The sequence below is a fragment of the Euprymna scolopes genome, chromosome 26 (assembly GCF_053919585.1).
Source record: "Euprymna scolopes isolate OS-2025 chromosome 26, ASM5391958v1, whole genome shotgun sequence".
In the NCBI taxonomy this organism is placed as follows: Eukaryota; Metazoa; Mollusca; class Cephalopoda; order Sepiida; family Sepiolidae; genus Euprymna; species Euprymna scolopes.
Genome location: NC_136507.1, coordinates 57478546 through 57500950, shown reverse-complemented (window position 1 = coordinate 57500950; position 22405 = coordinate 57478546). Strand labels below are relative to the sequence as shown.

Genomic DNA, 22405 nt, shown 5'->3' with positions numbered 1-22405 from the left:
GCTTGGCAACCTCACACACAGATATTTGTATGTTGCATAGCATGTTGTCTGTTATAGGAGGCAATACGGGGAGTTGATGGCCTTCATCACATAGGGTAAAATTAGCTGCAAAGTTCTTGGCGAATAGTTTAGCCTTGTCTGATGCTGACGAGATGATCTCAGGTCCATTGATGATGGTTGGGATAGAATGCACGCTTTTGTTCAAGATCCTGTTTGCTATTTGCCAAAACTGGTGGGAACCAAGCCACTGCTCAGCTATTTTGGATTTAACGGACTGAACATATAGCTCTCTTGCATTTTTTATTACTCTTTTACAGTAGTTGCTGGCAGTACAGAAAGCAGCTTTAGTCACAGTGCATCTATTATGTTGGTAGCTATGGAAAAAGTGATTTCTGTGCGCATTGGCAGCAGCGCATTCTGGGGAGAACCATGGCTGGCTGTCAGGTTTTTCTTGGAATTTTTTGGATGGTATGAATCGGTCTATGCCCACAATTAACCATTCGGTTAGTTCTGATACAATAGAGGACACATCCTTTTAAAACATGGAATGCAGAGGTAGATCAGATATAAATGTATTGAAGCTATCGATGGCACCGGCCATTGGTGTTACCTGGGGTTTGGGTGACAAAATGCCTCCCCAAGATACCAGATTTGGACTGCACACTTCCAGTGGAGATTTGGTTAGTACTCTCCCACCCTGGTCTTTCCATCCTCCCTGACCCTTCACAACTAGTTGGTGTGGTGTGGCGTCAGTCGATGTCATCTACACCAGTTTTTTATTATTATTCTATTATTATCATGATAATAATAGTGCTTGTGCAGTGTACGCGCATGTATTTCAAATAGTATTTCCAAGTTAAATTAAATTTTGGGTTTGTATTATATATATATATATATATATATATATATATGTATATATATATATATATATATGTGTGTGTGTGTGCATGTGTGTGTGTATTAAGGTTTCATATATGTATACACCAGAATATATTACTCTATTCATTAATAAAACCAAACACAATTATATTAGAGTCAGATTTTAGATCACCTTATATTATAAAAATAATAATAATAGATGAATAAAACTAAATAAAATAAGAAAAAAGAGAAGAAAAAGGTAATAGAGACGTGCAAGTGAGTGAGAGAAGATTGATGTAAGATGAGATAGAGAGGATGAAGTTAATAAGTAAGAAATAAACACATGAAAAAAGTAAATATTAATATATACATTCAATGAAAGAATATTATAGCCACAATAAAAAATACATGAAATTAAGCCCAGTTAGCTCCCTTACACCTTAACACAAATAAATATAAAATAAAAGCATAAACAATGAAATATATTTATAACAAGTTAGAAAAAAAAGATAAAAGAAATAAAGTTAAGTACAGTTATCTCCCTTAAACCATAAGTTACCCAAATTTTACTACAGCACTATAAAAAAATCTTGATTGCGTCACTGGTTAAAAACAACAATAATAATAATAAAAACAAATAAATAAACAAAATACCTTATCATATTAGAATAATAAATTTTACCATAACTCCCAATATAAAAAAAATAGTAAGGAAATAAACAACATTAAAAATAATAAAATATAGCTAATAAATATTAATAACAAAAAAATTATCCCCAGTTACCTACAGAATTAACTAATCACATCTTACTGCGGTCCTAGTCTCTTTTGCCATCTTGAATATTCTCTTGTTTTCTTTTTGAAAAGGGGAGGTGCTTTCTCCCGAAATTAATCAAAGTTCCATACCACCAACAGACTTTATATACACCGTACATACCAGTAACTTGGTTGCAAATAATTATGTCATTAGAGGAGAAGTGATAATGAATAAATAATTAGACATTTCTCTAGTCGAACATACCTGTCTATTTGTTTGTTTGTTTCTCCTTTCTTTCCTCTGGTCCTTTCCGCATTGGTCTTGGCTTTTTAAAACTCCCATATATTCCTTTATCAGCAATGCATCAAGCAAACTACCATTTACTTATATATATATATATATATATATATATATATATATATATATATATATATATATATATATATATACTAGCAGGGGTGCCCGGCGTTGCTCGGGTGTTTGGAGGTGTATGCTGTGCAAAAAAAGCAAAAAAAAAAAAAATGGTTAATTTTTTAAAACTTTGACCCCTATTATGACCCCTTAAAATTTATAGTTTCGGGCTCAAATCACTTTATTAAGTTAGATCCAGGTTCAAGGAACCTATATCTAAAATTTCAAGTGTCTAGACCCAAGATTGTCGGAGGAGTTTGGTAGAGTTCTTAAAGGTCAAATCGTTGAAATTTGACCCCTTAACAGCCAAATTTCTGGCTGACACCCGTCACATCGATTTTCCCAAATCTCAGTACCCGGTATTTCAAATTTCGAGTCTATAGACTAAAAATTGACAGAGTTATTGCGTAGGGAAATGTACACAGACAGACAGACAGACAGACAGACAGACAGACACGTTCACTTATATATATATATATATATATATATATATATATATATATATAGGAGAGAGAGATGGAGTGGGGGTTCAAACACTCCAAAGAAATATATAATAAAAACAACAAAATATATGAATAAATGCATGATCTGGGAAGAAATGGAAGGTTTTAGAAACAAGTAAATGAATAAAAAAAAAACGTTTTCTTATGGAGTTTTTTCCAAAAATATTATTTTATTCATTCTAAAAGAAATTTCTGGTAGAAATGCTTTTTTTGTGAACATTTTCAAAAACCTTACTTATATCAATCTTGAGTTATTAAGGCAACAAAAAAAAATAAATAAAAAATAAAACAAAATAAAACAAAATAAAACATGGCGAAATTTGTCTGTAAATTTTTATCTGATTATTTCTGATTGGACGAACTGCAGTATGTGTTATAATTTGCCTCAAATTAATTGTTTGAACACGTTTTTCTTTTCAGGAATTAGCAAAACAATACTCTTCTAGTAAATGGTCCAAAAGGCAACCTGACGAAGTAATAAAGGATCATCTTAAAATCTTAAAAGAAGGTAAGTTCATAAAAAGTGAATCAACATCTTTTAAAAGAGCTCCTAAAATTTGGATTGGGGGGGGGCGACGTTGTCTTAAGGAGAATTGCTTCCCAGCACCCTGGAAAATCTCATCAGTTTGCCCTGTATTTAAGAATTCAGGTGATCGGTCATCTCCCTCTCAGTACAGGCCAATAAGTCTCCTGTACGTCCTGAGTAAGTTGCTGGAATCTGTGTTAAATAGAGAAGTAATCAACCATCTCAGCAAAAATAACCTTCTTAGTGACATGCAATATGGTTTCCGTTCTGCTAGATCTACAGCAGATGTGCTTACAGTTATATCTCAGAGGATTAGTGAATCTCTCAATGGAGGCTACCTTTCTAGGGCAATTGCTCTTAACATATCAAAGGCCTTTGATAAGATATAGCATAAAGGTTTACTTCACAAGATCTCCAGCTACGGTATAGCTGGAAATGTCTTCTTAATTATTAAATCATTTCTCTCTGATAGATGCATTAGAATAGTGGTTGATGGACAGAAATCAGAAGCTCACAGTATTAATGCTGGAGTCCCTCAGGGGTCCATCCTGGGTCCAACTCTCTTCCTGATCTAATGATCTCCCAAATCACATCCTTACATCATTCGTAGACATTTATGCTGATGACACTATGGTATGGTAGCACATATAAGACCGTAAACGACCAAGTTCTCTCTGATTCTCTCTCCTCTGATTTTGAGCATGTGATACAATGGGGAAAGAGGTGGCTTGTTACTTTGGATGCATCTAAAACCAAGCTTTTATCTTTACATTATCAACGCTCTAATTCCCATCTGACATCAATTGAAATGAATGGCTCTCGTCTTGGGGAGGTCTCATGTTTTGACAAGCTTCTAGGCTTGACCTTTACTCCTGATCTTAAATGGAACACATACAAATCTGTTGTCAAGGTCGCTGGAAAAATGATGGGATTCTTCTATTGATCCAGTAGCTATTTCACTGCTGATGCAATTCTCTATCTATATAAGAACCAGGTACGTCCAAGGATGGAATACTGTTGCAACATCTGGGCAGGAGCTGCCAGAAAGGACTTATCCTGCCTTGATAGAGTTCAAAATAGACTTTGTAACCTTTTCTCTTCCCTGCAACCTCTTTCTCACAGAAGAGATGTTACGAGTTTGTCTTGGCTTTATCGTTATTTTCATGGCAAGTACCTAACTGAGCCCCAATCTATAGTCCCCCCTCGCCAATTTTTCACAAGAAACACTCATCTAGCTGAAAACACTATCAATAATTCCCTCCACTCTTTATCTGTCCCTAAACCTAAACGTAGATTCCATGAACAAAGCTTCTTTCTTAGAACTGCATACCTGTGGAATTGTCTTCCATTTTCATGCTTTCCAGCTGATTACAATATGGTTGTCTTCAAGTCCAATGTAAACAAGTTCTTGATGAGCCGTTCCACTTGTTAACAAATTTACCGAATTTCCATTACTAACGATTACTATATTGTCTAATTTTACTGCTGTACACTCTTTAACCCTTATCCTCGAGTGGCCTCTGGGCCTTGATAATGTGGTGATGCCTATGTAAAAATAAAAAAGAAAGAAATCATCATCCCAGGCAATTTTCTACAGTAGTTACGCTGAAAGCAGCAACTTCCAATGATAAGGCCAAAGGACATTCCGGTCAGGATCAATATTATCATCAGTAACAATCTATTATCTTTCTTGTCAACTCATTATCCACTTTCCCTACAATTACATATTTATTTTCACTACCACGATGACGACGGTCAGAAGCAGTAGCTTTGTTCCCTTTTTCTTCAACAAAGACTGCAATCATAATCACTATCGTCATAACTACAGCAGCTTGTTCTAACAAGAAAATTAACCCTAACCCGGTCTGCCCAATCATCATCAGCATCAGCATCATCATTAACACTTGCAGATTGTTTTCCAAATAGCCAAACTTTTACAACAATTATCTTAAAATCAACAGCTCCCAGCGAAAAGACCAATCATCAGCATCATACAATAACGATCTCTATATTTTATTGGACATGCAAGTTTATATTTCCTTCGTTGCCATTGCCGTATTTATGTTTGTGTCTTTTTCCTTGGTTGTAAAATCGATCCTCCGTGACCAACCCCAGCAAGAAGTGATGCCGTCAAAGTGATTTCACACAAACAACGATCAGCAAAGAAGATTGTTTTCTTTCTTTGCTGTTGTGCTATGTATGTCTGTATTTCTTTTCTTTGCTGGCCCTTGCAACATATTCACCATTAAAGAGAAGAAAAAGAAAAGGAATTCAGCTCGTAAAAAAGGATGCCATTTTCACAACGTTTCGGTCGATGCAAACTCCGACCTTCTTCAGGTGTATCTTGTCAAACTCGGGAATGTTTCTGTCGGACTCAGGAATTTGGACGGAATTTTGATCGGAAACCTTTATTTACTTCATAGGGGTAGGATGCTCTTGTTCTGGCAGCCATGACTGGATAGAGGTCCTAAGTAATTTGCAATTGCATTTTTAGGCCGTCACAGTGAGAATTGAACCTTCAACCTTCAGGAGAATATCACTTTTTACAATTGATTTTTTCAAGTACTCTAACCACTGTGGCACCAGTCCTTGCGGACAATTCAAGTACGAATTTCAGGAGCCTTAAACCTATTTTATTTCTAGTTGTCAATATCACTATTTATGACTAATTATCGCTATATATGTATATATATATATATATATATATATATATATATATATATATATATATATATATATATATGTTTTTACTTAATACTTGTATATATATTACCTATTGTTCATAATTAATGGTTCCCATATCGTATTAAATTCTATACTAGGTCTACTTAGTGATTGGTTATTACCCAGAATATGTGTTGGTTCTTTGAGTCTTCTTACTCTCCACCGTTCTTCTCTGTCTATAATTTTTACTTCGTCCCACAATGGTAGATGGTTTCCCTTTTCCTTCCACATATGCTCAGCTATAACTGATTTTTCAGTCTCTCCACGTACTACGGCTTTTTCGATGTTCTTCTAACCGTACTTTCAATGGACGACACGTTTCACCATTGTATTGTTTTCCCCATTTACATGGAATTTCATATACACAGTTCTTAGTCATGATTTCTTTTTGTAGGGGGCTTGACTCTCACAAGCTGTTTCCGGAGAGCTGAATCATTCCTGAATTCTGCCTTGATGTCATATGGATTACATATTCGTTAAATTTTTTTCAGACAAGCCCTTTATATATGGTATACAAACTAGTGAGTTTCTTAGTGATGTCCTTTTGTGTCTGGTCCAGATTTTTTGGAGCTGGTGTCATGCTCTTTGGATAGTTGTTTCAGTGGAGGGTTTCTCTTAAACCGTCCATCTCCTCTTGATATGCACTGTTACTACATATTGCTTTTTTGCTCAGTGTTGTAGGCAATGGCTGATTCCTTTCTTTATATCATACTAGCGGGGCTACCCAGCGTTGCTCGGGACTGTATAAACAATGAGAAAATTGAATTGGATTTTGAATACATTTGTTATTCTTAGGAGAGAGGAATTTTTAATGTCTATACATCATTTGCTTTTTCGAGCAAAAGAATATTTTACCTACCTAGGACGGCTATTACACGTATAAAATAATCGTATCTTACCTAGGGTAGGTAATTTACAGTATGCATATGAAATAATTTTACCTTTGCAAGGACAGGTAATATACAACACATATTTAAAATAATTTTACCTACACTAAGACGGGTAATTTAAATACATATATGAAACAATTTCACATACTTTTTGACCCCAAAACGGACATTACTTTCTTTATATTATATGGATGGTGGGAGTTGGCGTTTAGGTACTGTCCAGTGAAAGTTGGCTTTCGGTATACAGATGACAAACCCCTGACCAGTGCGGGTTATTAGCACATCTAGGAACGATAATTTGTTATGTTATTTTTTTCCATTATGAACTGTACAGTTGGACGGATGGAGTTCACATGGTCTAGTAATGTTTGAACATCTTCTTGATGAGGCCAGAGTATGAGTGTGTCATCTACATATCGGAACCATGGCTTTAGTGATGTTGATCCTAATGCCATTTCCTCACAGTATTATATAAATTAGCCAGTACATTGTGAAAATAACACTCAAGATGAGAACAGTAGTCCGATGAATCTAAATAATACGAATAACTAATCCTCATCTCAAAAATTCAGAAGCGTCATTGTTGTTGTTGTTATTGTTGTTGTTGATGATGATGATGATGATGATGATGATGATGAGGAGGAGGAGGAGGAGCATCTTTCATTCATTTTGAATGAAGCAGACGATTATTCTTGACATTCATTTCTCCGATATCTTTCTAGAAAGACATCGGATACTTATGGGAGGGAAAAGTATTTCTGTAAAGTGAACTGGATTCAAACTTGGCGCACCCACGTTGTCCGTCTGTGTCGTTAACCACTTAGCCACCGTCACCTATCTGGTCATTCGTGATTGAAACTTGGTAGGTAAATTTTATTTCATTCCTGATGAATCCCTCGCTAGACGTCACATCTCCATCATGTTACTTAGCATCTTCTCTACTGTTCTGATGAGAAGCATTAGGCTTCGAAATACCTTGGTATAAAGAGTCTTCTTCATCCCCCAACTAAATGTATGTATACGCTTATTAAATAGATGAATCATTTCATGTATACCCATATATAGTTTTTGTGACTTCATTTTGTACTTTTACTGTCTCATATATATATATATATATATATATATATATATATATATATATATATATATCTGTGAGAGCAAGAAAGAGAGAGAGAGAAAGGAGAAAGAAGGGGCCAGAGAGAGAGGTCAGTGTGTGAAAGTTTGAGGTTGTTGCAAATATGGTGCTTCCAATAATGTATGTACGTATAATTTTATTTTTTCTGATTTGTAGCGAGTGAACTTGCCCGAACCACGATCGACTGTGAATTGGGAATCAAACTCGGAGAATCAGAATCGCATCGTTTGGACATTTTCGGTCGGAAGAACTCTACAGAAGGTTAGTTACATTGCCTCACTATCAAATGCACCTACACCCACCCACCCACCCCTTCCTGCCATGTTGACAGCCGATCTACTTTCTTGTCGACCTGAGATCAAAATTTATCAGATTTAAATTTTTACAATTATAAATAAACTAGCAGAATACGCGTCCTAGGACGGATATAAGCAATAAGTATAGCATTAGTTTTTTTTTTTTTTGTTTTTTTTTAAATGGGAAGCACATAAAAACTGAAAGCATAGATAAGAGTTCTGGAATTATTAGATGTAAAACAGTTGAGCCAGCGGATCTGTAACGTTGCGCCCATGTTGACATGTAGACACCCAACACGTTCTGGAACAGTATGTCACAAGGGACATAAGACAAGTCATAACTTGACTCCTTTTTTTTCTATAACAATGACATTTATTTCCGGATACTTTACCAAATAAAATGTGATCATGCTCCTTTTCTGTGACCTCTGTCCTTTTGAACGTCCTCCATGTCTCTAACATGATCATCCTATCGAACATGCTCTCTGTCTCTTTTTTAAAGTCTTTTTCTTTCTCCTTGCCATGATGTCTAAGTATTTGTATATAGGCACTTTTTGCAGGTCAGAGTGCCCCTCTTCAGGAGCGCTGACTTCTCAATCCCATGTTCAAACCCTAGTGTCACAATTCTTGCAGTGAGAGAGAACTAAATACCCAGATCTAGGTTAGTTTGAAAGTCAATTTCTTTAAGCTATTCAACACATGCCAGCATGTTGAATGAATATGAAACCGAATATGATAATGATATGATAAAGACACATTTAATAGATTAGATTCGATTGGATTAGTCGATATAGAACAGTTGAGATAGCAAGTCCAGGCCAAGGAAAAGATGGAAGGAGGAGATAAAAATGGACCTGAAAGAAAGAGGGATAAATAAGGACCTAGGCAGAGCTAGGTTAGCTTGGAAGTTAATTTTTTTAAAGCTGTCCAACACATGGCATCATGCTGAACGAATATGAAAGCGAATATGATGATTACATGATAATAAAAAAAAAACATTTAATAGAACAATGGAATCTGTTAAATACAGAATGATCATTCTTATCCACAAATTCTGACTTTTAGAATCATTAATAAAATTTATTATTCATTCTGCAATCCAACCATATTTATTACAAATTCAATTCAGTCTATGCCTGACTTATCCACCAAGTTCACATTATAAATATCAAACAGTTTTTGTTTTATCATCATTCAATGATACACTCCAAATGTGCTCCTGTGCCTTAATCAATACAGAGTTCTACCTAATGGCCATTAAGAAATTTGGAGCTGACAACAAAGATATATTTACAATTTTTTTTTCTTTGTCTTTTTCTTCTGGGGGGAGGACATTTAACCAGATGTCTTACATTTACCCCTGTTTTAGTGAGTCCAACCAAGAGATGTTTTTTAGGATTCTAGCCGTCCTTTTCAGTGCAATCGTTTGTATCTCACTTGCACTTGGTTCACCGGGTATACTTTTTAAAGTTCTTTTGAAAAAGAAGCTCAATTATTCTTATGATTGGTATAATTGAAACCTCTTAGTTTCCAATTTCGTTTCATGTCATACATAAGTTCTTGATACTTTATCTGTTCCCTATCATTTAAACCCTGTATCGTTGAGTTCACTGATTTCTATTATGGTCGCTTTTTTATTCGCTTTGTCCGAAATCACTATATCTGGTTTAACAGCTGCGTTTTCTAGATATGTACCAGTAAGAATCATGTAAGTCATATTGAATAGTGTAAGTGTCATTCCCAACTGTTCGCTCGGGTATATGTTCCCAAGATTTCATACTACACTCAACGTTTAGCTTTCAATAAAGGTATTTGCAAACTCCGTTATTGCGATCTGTATAATAACCATCTCCAAGTAAGATTTGCAACTAAAGATCAGGTGGTTAACACTCTCAAAATCAGTGTTGTAGAACCTGAATTTATTGCTATTGCTTAGACCACTCATCTTTTTGGAGGGGTTCGTCATGAGGCCCTAGTCTTGTGCAGCCAATATCGACCTCTCTTGGTCGTAATGAAGGAGTCCTCTTTAGAGCCAGTCCAGGGAACCATCCCTACAAATATATTCATGGGATAGTTCAGTCGGTAGGTATTTTGCCCGTTTATGGTTGGGCCATTCTTCTATTTTAATATTATGGAACTTAACATCTTATTACATATCAAATGACTCGTTAGAATGGTTACAAGGGACACTTTTGTGATCGTTTCATCAATAAGAAGTGTGATCCTGAATGGACTTTAACCTCATAGATTTTTATCTATAGGATTATTTCAAAGGCAATGTATATCTAAACAATCTACAGTGGCTATCACAGCTCAAATCAGGCCAGAATATCTCAGCACTATTGACCATTTTGTATGTCATATCCCAGTGTGCTTGCAACACAGAAATGCACATGATTAAACGTTGATAAAACAAAGACTGTTGGTTATTTCTGACTGAACCTTGGCAGAGAAGTCAGGCATAGGCAATTATTTCTACCAAATATGGTTATATTGCAGGAAGGATTGTGATTTTTGCTATTGATTCCATGGATGGTGTTTATTAAAAGAAAGAGTCACAATTGTAAAAGATCTACAGAATGATGGTGGTAAACATATACTGAAAATATAGATTCCTATTTTTTGTTAACTTATTTATTTTGTAGTACTTATATTAAATACGAACCATGCTGAAATAATATTATTTAGAAATCCATTCTTAACATGGAGAGGGGATGGCGTTTAAGCTTCTGGGTCTGATCTTTACTCCTGATCTGAAATACATCAAATCTGTTGCCAAGGTCGCTGGAAAAATGGTGGGATCATTCTACTGCTCCAGTAGATATCTCACTATAGTATAAGAACCAAGTACGTCAAAGGATGGAATACTGTTGTCACATCTTGGCAGGAGCTGCTAGAAAATCTTATCCTGCCTTGACAGAGTTCAAAATAGACTTCATAGCCTAGTAGGGGATACCCTTTTCTCTTCTCTGCAACCTTTTTCACACAAAGAGACGTTGTGAGTCTGTCTCTGCTTTATCATTATTTTTATAGCAAGGGTTCGTCTGAGCTCCAATTTGTGGTCCCCCTTGCCAAACTTTCATGAAAAACACTCATCTATCTGAAACCGCTATAAAATATTCCCCTACTCTTTATCTGTGCCTAAACTTAAATGTAGATTCCATGAACAAAGCTTCTTCCTTAGAACTGCACGCCTATGGAACTGTTCCGTTTTCTTGCTTTCCAACTAGCTACAATATGATTGTCTTCAAGTTCAACATAAACAAATTCTTGATGAACTGTCCCCTTAAGTGATCCAATTTATCAAATTTCCACTACTAACAATTACTATGAAATTGTCCAATTGACTACTGCACGTTCATTAACCCTTATCCTCGAGTAGCCTCCGGGCCTTGATAGGTGGTGATTCCTATGTTTAAAAAAAAAGCCTCTCTTTAAGTCTCTCCACTCGTGAATAAATTTCTCTCTCCAATAAAACCTTTGTTAAGTAGATGCTGTGAAACAGTAAGGGGTCTGGAAGGAAAGCACAAATTTGTATAAGTATATCTATGGGAAAGAGGTTGCAGGGAAGAGAAGAAGGCATCCCCCATTAGGCTACAAAGTCTATTTTGAACTCTGTCAAGGCAGGATAAGCTGCCTCTAGCAGCTCCTACCCAGATGTGGCAACAATACTCAATCCTTGGATGCACTTGGCTCTTATATAGGTAGAGAATTGCACCAGCAGTGAGATATCTACTGGAGCAGTAGAATGATCCCACCATTTTTCCAGTGACCTTAGCTAAAATTAATTCCTCCTTATTTAAAATGGTCGACAGACAGACAGTTTCTTAAGGAAATATTCACTTAGATTTCTACATAATGAGGCACCCCCTGTCTGACAGTTTCTCCAACTTTCCTGTCCTGAAACTATTCCGTCCCCTGAACACGTGATGTAATTTTTCTGTAATATCATTCAACATCGGATTTTCTTGCACATTTAGTCTAGGGAGCTAATCTTTGAAGCCTCGCATGAACCATGCTAGTTTCACTGGATCTATTTCCATTGCAGCCAAGATATCCTGACATGTATTCTATGTAACCCTCATTGAAATTCATACTAGTTACCTTAATTACTGCTTACTGGCATAGTTCCAATATATAGTAGTACCATGACCAGTAGTTTAATTATTTTGAACAGGAGACACAATGATGATGCCAGGAGCCATATTGGGTGTCACTGCGAGTGAAATTTACTCTGTAACACTTGCTGAAATTCATACCAATTAGCATAATGTCTACTTACTAACTGAGGGCCTAGAATACAACAGTTTCCTAAAAGGTTGTCGATAAAGTTGATATATTGTCAATTTGGGTTGGGAGACAATTGTAATATCTTTTATGATTTTCATCTTTCCTGCCCCTTGCTCAGCAAAGTAGGAGCCCGTCTAAGCCAAATTTGATTTTGTACTAATCCAGAGTTCCCTTTTAAAACCAACCTTATGTGGAAATAGATAAATAGGAACTTTATCGTCGTGATATTGCTTTTCCCTCTACAACACAAACATGACTTTGGTTTAAAAAACACTCAAAACAATAATCATATAAAACACTCATAACAATAATCATATAAAACACTCATTACAATAATCAAATACAACACTCATAGCAATAATCAAATACAACACTCATAACAATAATCATATAAAACACTCGTAACAATAATCATATACAACACTCATAACAATAATCATATAAAACACTCATAACAATAATCATATAAAACACTCATTACAATAATCAAATACAACACTCATAGCAATAATCAAATACAACACTCATAACAATAATCATATAAAACACTCATAACAATAATCATATAAAACACTCATAACAATAATCATATACAACACTCATAACAATAATCATATAAAACACTCATAACAATAATCATATAAAACACTCATAACAATAATCATATACAACACTCATAACAATAATCATATAAAACACTCATAACAATAATCATATACAACACTCATTACAATAATCATATAAAACACTCATAACAATAATCATATAAAACACTCATAACAATAATCATATAAAACACTCGTAACAATAATCATATAAAACACTCATAACAATAATCATATACAACACTCATAACAATAATCATATAAAACACTCATAACAATAATCATATACAACACTCATAACAATAATCATATAAAACACTCGTAACAATAATCATATAAAACACTCATTACAATAATCATATAAAACACTCATTACAATAATCATATAAAACACTCGTAACAATAATCATATAAAACACTCGTAACAATAATCATATAAAACACTCATAACAATAATCATATAAAACACTCATAACAATAATCATATAAAACACTCGTAACAATAATCATATAAAACACTCATTACAATAATCATATAAAACACTCATAACAATAATCATATAAAACACTCGTAACAATAATCATATAAAACACTCATAACAATAATCATATAAAACACTCATAACAATAATCATATAAAACACTCATAACAATAATCATATAAAACACTCATTACAATAATCATATAAAACACTCATAACAATAATCATATAAAACACTCGTAACAATAATCATATAAAACACTCGTAACAATAATCATATAAAACACTCGTAACAATAATCATATAAAACACTCATAACAATAATCATATAAAATACTCGTAACAATAATCATATAAAACACTCGTAACAATAATCATATAAAACACTCGTAACAATAATCATATAAAACACTCGTAACAATAATCATATAAAACACTCATAACAATAATCATATAAAACACTCATAACAATAATCATATAAAACACTCATTACAATAATCATATAAAACACTCATTACAATAATCATATAAAACACTCATAACAATAATCATATAAAACACTCGTAACAATAATCATATAAAACACTCGTAACAATAATCATATAAAACACTCGTAACAATAATCATATAAAACACTCGTAACAATAATCATATAAAACACTCATAACAATAATCATATAAAACACTCGTAACAATAATCATATAAAACACTCGTAACAATAATCATATAAAACACTCATAACAATAATCATATAAAACACTCGTAACAATAATCATATAAAACACTCGTAACAATAATCATATAAAACACTCGTAACAATAATCATATAAAACACTCGTAACAATAATCATATAAAACACTCATAACAATAATCATATAAAACACTCGTAACAATAATCATATAAAACACTCGTAACAATAATCATATAAAACACTCATAACAATAATCATATAAAACACTCATAACAATAATCATATAAAACACTCATAACAATAATCATATAAAACACTCATTACAATAATCATATAAAACACTCATTACAATAATCATATAAAACACTCATAACAATAATCATATAAAACACTCGTAACAATAATCATATAAAACACTCGTAACAATAATCATATAAAACACTCGTAACAATAATCATATAAAACACTCGTAACAATAATCATATAAAACACTCATAACAATAATCATATAAAACACTCGTAACAATAATCATATAAAACACTCGTAACAATAATCATATAAAACACTCATAACAATAATCATATAAAACACTCGTAACAATAATCATATAAAACACTCGTAACAATAATCATATAAAACACTCGTAACAATAATCATATAAAACACTCGTAACAATAATCATATAAAACACTCATAACAATAATCATATAAAACACTCGTAACAATAATCATATAAAACACTCGTAACAATAATCATATAAAACACTCATAACAATAATCATATAAAACACTCATAACAATAATCATATAAAACACTCATAACAATAATCATATAAAACACTCATTACAATAATAATATAAAACACTCATAACAATAATCATATAAAACACTCGTAACAATAATCATATAAAACACTCATAACAATAATCATATAAAACACTCGTAACAATAATCATATAAAACACTCATAACAATAATCATATAAAACACTCATAACAATAATCATATAAAACACTCGTAACAATAATCATATAAAACACTCATTACAATAATCATATAAAACACTCGTAACAATAATCATATAAAACACTCGTAACAATAATCATATAAAACACTCGTAACAATAATCATATAAAACACTCATAACAATAATCATATAAAACACTCGTAACAATAATCATATAAAACACTCATTACAATAATCATATAAAACACTCATAACAATAATCATATAAAACACTCATAAACATAATCATATAAAACACTCGTAACAATAATCATATAAAACACTCATAACAATAATCATATAAAACACTCGTAACAATAATCATATAAAACACTCATTACAATAATCATATAAAACACTCGTAACAATAATCATATACAACACTCATAACAATAATCATATAAAACACTCATAACAATAATCATATAAAACACTCATTACAATAATCAAATACAACACTCATAGCAATAATCAAATACAACACTCATAACAATAATCATATAAAACACTCATAACAATAATCATATAAAACACTCATAACAATAATCATATACAACACTCATAACAATAATCATATAAAACACTCATAACAATAATCATATAAAACACTCATAACAATAATCATATACAACACTCATAACAATAATCATATAAAACACTCATAACAATAATCATATACAACACTCATTACAATAATCATATAAAACACTCATAACAATAATCATATAAAACACTCATAACAATAATCATATAAAACACTCGTAACAATAATCATATAAAACACTCATAACAATAATCATATACAACACTCATAACAATAATCATATAAAACACTCATAACAATAATCATATACAACACTCATAACAATAATCATATAAAACACTCGTAACAATAATCATATAAAACACTCATTACAATAATCATATAAAACAATCATTACAATAATCATATAAAACACTCATAACAATAATCATATACAACTTTCATAACAATAATCATATAAAACACTCGTAACAATAATCATATAAAACACTCATTACAATAATCATATAAAACACTCATTACAATAATCATATAAAACACTCGTAACAATAATCATATAAAACACTCGTAACAATAATCATATAAAACACTCATAACAATAATCATATAAAACACTCATAACAATAATCATATAAAACACTCGTAACAATAATCATATAAAACACTCATTACAATAATCATATAAAACACTCATAACAATAATCATATAAAACACTCGTAACAATAATCATATAAAACACTCATAACAATAATCATATAAAACACTCATAACAATAATCATATAAAACACTCATAACAATAATCATATAAAACACTCATTACAATAATCATATAAAACACTCATAACAATAATCATATAAAACACTCATAACAATAATCATATAAAACACTCGTAACAATAATCATATAAAACACTCGTAACAATAATCATATAAAACACTCATAACAATAATCATATAAAATACTCGTAACAATAATCATATAAAACACTCGTAACAATAATCATATAAAACACTCGTAACAATAATCATATAAAACACTCGTAACAATAATCATATAAAACACTCATAACAATAATCATATAAAACACTCATAACAATAATCATATAAAACACTCATTACAATAATCATATAAAACACTCATTACAATAATCATATAAAACACTCATAACAATAATCATATAAAACACTCGTAACAATAATCATATAAAACACTCGTAACAATAATCATATAAAACACTCGTAACAATAATCATATAAAACACTCGTAACAATAATCATATAAAACACTCATAACAATAATCATATAAAACACTCGTAACAATAATCATATAAAACACTCATTACAATAATCATATAAAACACTCGTAACAATAATCATATAAAACACTCGTAACAATAATCATATAAAACACTCGTAACAATAATCATATAAAACACTCGTAACAATAATCATATAAAACACTCATAACAATAATCATATAAAACACTCGTAACAATAATCATATAAAACACTCATTACAATAATCATATAAAACACTCATAACAATAATCATATAAAACACTCATAACAATAATCATATAAAACACTCGTAACAATAATCATATAAAACACTCATTACAATAATCATATAAAACACTCGTAACAATAATCATATAAAACACTCATAACAATAATCATATAAAACACTCGTAACAATAATCATATAAAACACTCATTACAATAATCATATAAAACACTCGTAACAATAATCATATAAAACACTCGTAACAATAATCATATAAAACACTCGTAACAATAATCATATAAAACACTCGTAACAATAATCATATAAAACACTCATAACAATAATCATATAAAACACTCGTAACAATAATCATATAAAACACTCATTACAATAATCATATAAAACACTCGTAACAATAATCATATAAAACACTCGTAACAATAATCATATAAAACACTCGTAACAATAATCATATAAAACACTCATTACAATAATCATATAAAACACTCATAACAATAATCATATACAACACTCATAACAATAATCATATAAAACACTCGTAACAATAATCATATAAAACACTCATAACAATAATCATATAAAACACTCGTAACAATAATCATATAAAACACTCATTACAATAATCATATAAAACACTCGTAACAATAATCATATACAACACTCATAACAATAATCATATAAAACACTCATAACAATAATCATATAAAACACTCATTACAATAATCAAATACAACACTCATAGCAATAATCAAATACAACACTCATAACAATAATCATATAAAACACTCATAACAATAATCATATAAAACACTCATAACAATAATCATATACAACACTCATAACAATAATCATATAAAACACTCATAACAATAATCATATAAAACACTCATAACAATAATCATATACAACACTCATAACAATAATCATATAAAACACTCATAACAATAATCATATACAACACTCATTACAATAATCATATAAAACACTCATAACAATAATCATATAAAACACTCATAACAATAATCATATAAAACACTCGTAACAATAATCATATAAAACACTCATAACAATAATCATATACAACACTCATAACAATAATCATATAAAACACTCATAACAATAATCATATACAACACTCATAACAATAATCATATAAAACACTCGTAACAATAATCATATAAAACACTCATTACAATAATCATATAAAACACTCATTACAATAATCATATAAAACACTCATAACAATAATCATATACAACACTCATAACAATAATCATATACAACACTCGTAACAATAATCATATAAAACACTCGTAACAATAATCATATAAAACACTCATTACAATAATCATATAAAACACTCATTACAATAATCATATAAAACACTCGTAACAATAATCATATAAAACACTCATTACAATAATCATATAAAACACTCATAACAATAATCATATAAAACACTCGTAACAATAATCATATAAAACACTCGTAACAATAATCATATAAAACACTCGTAACAATAATCATATAAAACACTCGTAACAATAATCATATAAAACACTCATAACAATAATCATATAAAACACTCATAACAATAATCATATAAAACACTCATAACAATAATCATATAAAACACTCATAACAATAATCATATAAAACACTCATTACAATAATCATATAAAACACTCATAACAATAATCATATAAAACACTCGTAACAATAATCATATAAAACACTCATTACAATAATCATATAAAACACTCATTACAATAATCATATAAAACACTCATAACAATAATCATATACAACACTCATAACAATAATCATATAAAACACTCGTAACAATAATCATATAAAACACTCATAACAATAATCATATAAAACACTCGTAACAATAATCATAAAAAACACTCGTAACAATAATCATATAAAACACTCGTAACAATAATCATATAAAACACTCATAACAATAATCATATAAAACACTCATAACAATAATCATATAAAACACTCGTAACAATAATCATATAAAACACTCGTAACAATAATCATATAAAACACTCATAACAATAATCATATACAACACTCATAACAAAAATCATATAAAACACTCATAACAATAATCATATAAAACACTCATAACAATAATCATATAAAACACTCGTAACAATAATCATATAAAACACTCGTAACAATAATCATATAAAACACTCGTAACAATAATAATATAAAACACTCGTAACAATAATCATATAAAACACTCATAACAATAATCATATAAAACACTCATAACAATAATCAAATACAACACTCATAACAATAATCATATAAAACACTCATAACAATAATCATATAAAACACTCGTAACAATAATCATATAAAACACTCGTAACAATAATCATATAAAACACTCATAACAATAATCATATAAAACACTCATAACAATAATCATATAAAACACTCGTAACAATAATCATATAAAACACTCGTAACAATAATCAAATACAACACTAATAACAATAATCATATAAAACACTCGTAACAATAATCATATAAAACACTCATAACAATAATCATATAAAACACTCATAACAATAATCATATAAAACACTCATAACAATAATCATATAAAACACTCGTAACAATAATCATATAAAACACTCATAACAATAATCATATAAAACACTCGTAACAATAATCATATAAAACACTCATAACAATAATCATATAAAACACTCATAACAATAATCATATAAAACACTCGTAACAATAATCATATAAAACACTCATAACAATAATCATATAAAACACTCATAACAATAATCATATACAACACTCATAACAATAATCATATAAAACACTCGTAACAATAATCATATAAAACACTCATTACAATAATCATATAAAACACTCATAACAATAATCATATAAAACACTCATAACAATAATCATATAAAACACTCGTAACAATAATCATATAAAACACTCATAACAATAATCATATAAAACACTCGTAACAATAATCATATAAAACACTCATAACAATAATCATATACAACACTCATAACAATAATCATATAAAACACTCATAACAATAATCATATAAAACACTCGTAACAATAATCAAATACAACACTCATAACAATAATCATATAAAACACTCATAACAATAATCATATAAAACACTCGTAACAATAATCATATAAAACACTCGTAACAATAATCATATAAAACACTCATAACAATAATCATATACAACACTCATAACAATAATCATATAAAACACTCATAACAATAATCATATAAAACACTCATAACAATAATCATATAAAACACTCGTAACAATAATCATATAAAACACTCATAACAATAATCATATAAAACACTCATAACAATAATCATATAAAACACTCGTAACAATAATCATATAAAACACTCGTAACAATAATCATATAAAACACTCATAACAATAATCATATAAAACACTCATAACAATAATCATATAAAACACTCATAACAATAATCATATAAAACACTCATAACAATAATCATATAAAACACTCATAACAATAATCATATAAAACACTCGTAACAATGATCATATAAAACACTCGTAACAATAATCATATACAACACTCATAACAATAATCAAATACAACACTCATAACAATAATCATATAAAACACTCATAACAATAATCATATAAAACACTCGTAACAATAATCATATACAACACTCATAACAATAATCATATAAAACACTCATTACAATAATCATATAAAACACTCATTACAATAATCATATAAAACACTCATAACAATAATAATATAAAACACTCATTACAATAATCATATAAAACACTCATAACAATAATCATATACAACAATTATAACAATAATCATATACAACAATTATAACAATAATCATATAAAACACTTGTAACAATAATCATATAAAACACTCATTACAATAATCATATACAACACTCATAACAATAATCATATAAAACACTCATAACAATAATCATATACAACAATTATAACAATAATCATATAAAACACTCATAACAATAATCATATAAACCACTCATAACAATAATCATATAAAACACTCATAACAATAATAATGTACAACACTCATAAAAATAATCATATAAAACACTCATAACAAAAATCATATAAAACACTCATTACAATAATCGTATAAAACACTCATAACAATAATCATATACAACACTCATAACAATAATAATATAAAACACTCATTACAATAATCATATGAAACACTCACAGCAATAATCCTATACAAAACTCATAACAATAATCATATGCAAAACTCATAACAATAATCATATAAAACACTCATAACAATAATCATATGAAACACTCACAGAAATAATCCTATACAAAACTCATAACAATAATCATATGCAAAACTCATAACAATAATCATATAAAACACTCATGAAAATAATCATATAAAACACTCATAACAATAATCATATAAAACGCTCATAACAATAATCATATAAAACACTCATTACAATAATCATATGAAACACTCACAGCAATAATCCTATACAAAACTCATAACAATAATCATATGCAAAATTCATAACAATAATCATATAAAACACTCATAACAATAATCATATAAAACACTCATAACAATAATAATATAAAACACTCATAACAATAATAATATACAAAACTCGTAACAATAATCATATAAAACACTCATAACAATAATCATATAAAAAACTCATTACAATAATCATATAAAACACTCATAACAATAATCATATAAAACACTCATAACAATAATTATATAAAACACTCATTACAATAATCATATAAAACACTCATAACAATAATCATATAAAACACTCATTACAATAATCATATAAAACACTCATTACAATAATCATATAAAACACTCATAACAATAATCATATAAAACACTCATAACAATAATCATATAAAACACTCATAAAAATAATCATATAAAACACTCATAACAATAATCATATAAAACACTCATTACAATAATCATATAAAACACTCATAACAATAATCATATAAAACACTCATAACAATAATCATATACAACACTCATAAAAATAATCATATAAAACACTCATAACAATAAT

At 29.7% G+C, this 22405-nt stretch overlaps 1 protein-coding gene across 1 annotated transcript in view; it reads left to right on the top strand.

Annotated features, from left to right (window-relative positions):
• The window catches only part of LOC145248082 (kynurenine formamidase-like), a 108806-nt gene that overhangs the window by 13433 nt on the left and 72968 nt on the right, over positions 1 to 22405 (top strand). Inside the window, exons 2-3 of the mRNA XM_080109860.1 lie at positions 2953 to 3040; positions 7964 to 8068. Coding sequence (XP_079965986.1) covers positions 2953 to 3040; positions 7964 to 8068 — 193 coding nt within the window. The remainder of the gene's footprint in view (positions 1 to 2952; positions 3041 to 7963; positions 8069 to 22405) is intronic.